At 61.5% G+C, this 4624-nt stretch overlaps 1 protein-coding gene across 1 annotated transcript in view; it reads right to left on the reverse strand.

Moving 5' to 3' along the window:
• Positions 1-1240: 1240 nt before the first annotated feature.
• Positions 1241-4624, reverse strand: part of ddx23 (DEAD (Asp-Glu-Ala-Asp) box polypeptide 23) — a gene marked incomplete at its 5' end in the record, with an annotated part of 25606 nt that continues 22222 nt past the window's right edge. The window contains 5 exon segments of the mRNA XM_078537948.1: positions 1241-1415; positions 2432-2583; positions 2727-2969; positions 3802-3938; positions 3941-3978. Of these exon segments, the coding sequence (XP_078394074.1) occupies positions 1241-1415; positions 2432-2583; positions 2727-2969; positions 3802-3938; positions 3941-3978 (745 nt within the window).

Consider the following 4624-nt stretch of genomic DNA (forward strand, 5'->3'; position numbering starts at 1 on the left):
CTACACCGTCCCCATCAAACACTCCCAGGACAGGTACAGCACGGGGTTAGATACAGAGTAAAGCTCCCTCTACACCGTCCCCATCAAACACTCTCAGGACAGGTACAGCACGGGGTTAGATACAGAGTAAAGCTCATTCTACACTCACTCCCACGGGGAGTGGGGGAGAATGTGGGACTCGCTCCCACGGGGAGCGGGGAGAATGTGGGACTCGCTCCCACGGGGAGTGGGGAGAATGTGGGACTCGCTCCCGCGGGGAGCGGGGGAGAATGTGGGACTCGCTCCCACGGGGAGAATGTGGGACTCGCTCCCACGGGGAGTGGGGGAGAATGTGGGACTCGCTCCCACGGGGAGAATGTGGGACTCGCTCCCACGGGGAGTGGGGGAGAATGTGGGACTCGCTCCCACGGGGAGTGGGGAGAATGTGGGACTCGCTCCCACGGGGAGTGGGGGAGAAGGTGGGACTCACTCCCACGGGGAGTGGGGGAGAATGTGGGACTCGCTCCCACGGGGAGTGGGGGAGAAGGTGGGACTCGCTCCCACGGGGAGTGGGGGAGAATGTGGGACTCGCTCCCACGGGGAGTGGGGGAGAATGTGGGACTCGCTCCCACGGGGAGTGGGGGAGAATGTGGGACTCGCTCCCACGGGGAGTGGGGGAGAATGTGGGACTCGCTCCCACGGGGAGTGGGGGAGAATGTGGGACTCGCTCCCACGGGGAGCGGGGAGAATGTGGGACTCGCTCCCACGGGGAGTGGGGGAGAATGTGGGACTCGCTCCCACGGGGAGAATGTGGGACTCGCTCCCACGGGGAGTGGGGGAGAATGTGGGACTCGCTCCCACGGGGAGTGGGGAGAATGTGGGACTCGCTCCCACGGGGAGTGGGGGAGAATGTGGGACTCGCTCCCACGGGGAGTGGGGAGAATGTGGGACTCGCTCCCACGGGGAGTGGGGGAGAATGTGGGACTCGCTCCCACGGGGAGTGGGGGAGAATGTGGGACTCGCTCCCACGGGGAGTGGGGGAGAATGTGGGACTCGCTCCCACGGGGAGTGGGGGAGAATGTGGGACTCGCTCCCGCGGGGAGTGGGGGAGAATGTGGGACTCGCTCCCACGGGGAGTGGTCGAGGTGAATAGCACCGATGCATTGAAGTGGGGGGCGGGGGGGGGGGAAGCTGGTGTGGAGCAGAAACACCAGCACAGAACAGATGGGCCGAATGGCCGGTTTCAATGTGGGGAAGGGTCTCAGGCGGTATTTAGGCTAGTAAGCGGTAGAGGAAAGGCCGCTCGGTCCGGCGGGTCTCTACTTACCCCCATTTTCTCCAGCGATTTAGCCAGGACATCGCAGCCTTTCTTCTGGTTGACAAAGATGATAATGGGAGGGTCGAAACCTTCTTCCAGCAGAGCGACCAGCTTCTTCCTGATAACACAACACACACACATTCATCACCCACAGGAGAACAAGGAACAGGAGGCCATTCAGCCCCTCCTCCAGCCTGTTACACAGGAGGAGGCCATTCAGCCCCCTCCTCGAGCCTGTTACACAGCAACAGGAGGAGGCCATTCAGCCCCTCTCCTCCTCCTCCAGCATGTTACACAGAGACAGGAGGAGGCCATTCAGCCCCTCTCCTCCTCCTCCAGCATGTTACACAGAGACAGGAGGAGGCCATTCAGCCCCCCTCTCCTCGAGCCTGTTACACAGAGACAGGAGGAGGCCATTCAGCCCCTCTCCTCCTCCTCGAGCCTGTTACACAGGAACAGGAGGAGGCCATTCAGCCCCCCTCTCCTCGAGCCTGTTACACAGGAACAGGAGGAGGCCATTCAGCCCCTTCTCCTCCTCCTCGAGCCTGTTACACAGGAACAGGAGGAGGCCATTCAGCCCCCCTCTCCTCGAGCCTGTTACACAGGAACAGGAGGAGGCCATTCAGCCCCCTCCTCCTCCTCGAGCCTGTTACACAGGAACAGGAGGAGGCCATTCAGCCCCTCTCCTCCTCCTCCAGCCTGTTACACAGGAACAGGAGGAGGCCATTCAGCCCCACCTCGGCCTCGAGCCTCTTACACAGGAACAGGAGGAGGCCATTCAGCCCCTCCTCCTCCTCCTCGAGCCTGTTACACAGGAACAGGAGGAGGCCATTCAGCCCCCCTCTCCTCGAGCCTGTTACACAGGAACAGGAGGAGGCCATTCAGCCCCTCTCCTCCTCCTCCAGCCTGTTACACAGGAACAGGAGGAGGCCATTCTGCCCCTCCTCCCTTCTTGAGCCTGTTACACAGGAACAGGAGGAGGCCATTCAGCCCCTCCTCCTCGAGCCTATTACACAGGAACAGGAGGAGGCCATTCAGCCCCTCCTCGAGCCTGTTAGACAGGAACAGGCCATTCAGCCCCTCCTCGAGCCTGTTACAGAGGAAGCTTTCCTTCTTTCCCGCCCACCCCATTACCTCTTCTCCCCCTCCGACATGAGGTAGACGCGTTGCTCGACACGCTCATGGGGCTTTCCAGCGGAGCCGATGTAGACGACGGCCGGTCTGCGCAGGTAACTCCGCGCCAGTCTCTCCACCGACGGCGGCATGGTGGCTGTGAACATCACTGTCTGCAGCAGGGAGAAGGAGAGAAGAAACACCATCAGAGAGAGAAAGGGAGACCCCATCGGCGGCCTGGACCGCATTCGATAGCGCCGAGCCCCGCCATCGGCGCCCAGCCCTGCCGTAGGAGCCCGGCCCCACGTCGCCGTACCTGTCTGTACTTGTGTTTGCCCAGCTCGAAGTTGGCCATCATCTTCTCCGGGTCCTCGGCCTCGTCGGTGTCCGGTTTCTGGTTGGTGACGGGCATGTGCTCCAGGATCCTCTGGACATCAGGCTCGAAGCCCATGTCGATCATCCTGTCTGCCTCGTCCAGCACCACGTAGGTGCAGCGGCTCAGCACCAGGTATCTGTTCTCCAGCACGTCGATCAGCCTGCCCGGGGTGGCGATGACAATCTTGTATAGGGGGGGGAAGAAACAGAAACCGCATCAGAAACAGTCAGAGGCCATTCTCCTGTCCCTCGAGGCTGCCCCCGCTATTCCGCCTTCCCGATCCCTCAACTCAGGGTGCCCAAAAATTCGTCAATCTCAAGGAAAGGCTGCACTCCCTCGGCGCTGACCCTCCCACAGTGCGGCGCTCCCTCAGCACTGACCCTCCCACAGTGCGGCGCTCCCTCAGCACTGACCCTCCGACAGTGCGGCGCTCCCTCAGCACTGACCCTCCGACAGTGCGGCGCTCCCTCAGCACTGACCCTCCCACAGTGCGGCGCTCCCTCAGCACTGACCCTCCGACAGTGCGGCGCTCCCTCAGCGCTGACCCTCCCACAACGCGGCGCTCCCTCAGCACTGACCCTCCGACAGTGCGGCGCTCCCTCGGCGCTGACCCTCCGACAGTGCGGCGCTCCCTCAGCGCTGACCCTCCGACAGTGCGGCGCTCCCTCAGCACTGACCCTCCCACAGTGTGGCGCTCCCTCAGCACTGACCCTCCGACAGTGCGGCGCTCCCTCAGCACTGACCTTCCCACAGTGCGGCGCTCCCTCAGCACTGACCCTCCGACAGTGCGGCGCTCCCTCAGCACTGACCCTCCGACAGTGCGGCGCTCCCTCAGCACTGACCCTCCGACAGCGCGGCGCTCCCTCAGCACTGACCCTCCGACAGTGCGGCGCTCCCTCAGCGCTGACCCTCCGACAGCGCGGCGCTCCCTCAGCGCTCCCTCTTTGCACATCCACGTGTAGTATATCTTTCTCGTGAACGACACACGCCAGGCGCTGAGCGGAGTTCGTCTTACCTCACACCCCATCCGTAGTCGGAAGCCTTGGTCCTCACGAGAGATTCCACCAATCACAGCCACGGTGCGGATACCCAATGGCTTGCCGAATTTGATGGTCTCCTCCTCGATCTGCTGTGCTAACTCACGCGTGGGACCAGGATAATGGCGTATGGGCCTTGGTCAGACTCCTCGATCCTATGGACAACAGGGGAGACAAGGGGGGGAAGAGCAGAGAACGTTTAGTTGGAACTGATCTCCTTGGAGCAGAGAAGGTTAAGGGAGGGAGGGAGGGATGAGGGGACTTCAGTTCACGTGGAGGGACTGGAGAAGCTGGGATTGTTCTCCTTAGAGCAGAGAAAGTTAAGGGAGGGAGGGAGGGGGGGAGATTGAATCGAGGGGTTCAACATCACGAAGGGGGGTGGTTTGGGGTAGAGTAGGAGAGGGAGAGACTGTTTCCCAGTGGGCGGGAGGGTCGGTAACCAGAGGGGACACAGATTGAAGAGAATCGGGAACAGAACCAGAGGGTGGGGGTGGGTGGGGAGGGAGATGAGGAGAATTATTTTTTATAAACACAGCGAGTTGTTGTGATCTGGAAGGCGCTGCCTGAAAGGGTGGTGGAAGCAGATTCAATAGGAGAGGGGGGGGAATCGGATAAATACTGGAAGGGGGAAAATTTGCAGGAATGTGGGCTGGGTGTGGGGTCGTGGGGAAGGAGTGGGAAGAGAATAGGGGATTATTGGACGGATCTTACAAAGATCCAGCACAGACGCAAAGGGCCGAATGGCCTCCTATCATGCTTTGCGATGCCGTCATTCAGTACCTCACCCCCGACAGTGCGGCG

Source organism: Cetorhinus maximus, unplaced genomic scaffold (assembly GCF_964194155.1).
Source record: "Cetorhinus maximus unplaced genomic scaffold, sCetMax3.hap1.1 HAP1_SCAFFOLD_3430, whole genome shotgun sequence".
NCBI classification, from domain to species: domain Eukaryota; kingdom Metazoa; phylum Chordata; class Chondrichthyes; order Lamniformes; family Cetorhinidae; genus Cetorhinus; species Cetorhinus maximus.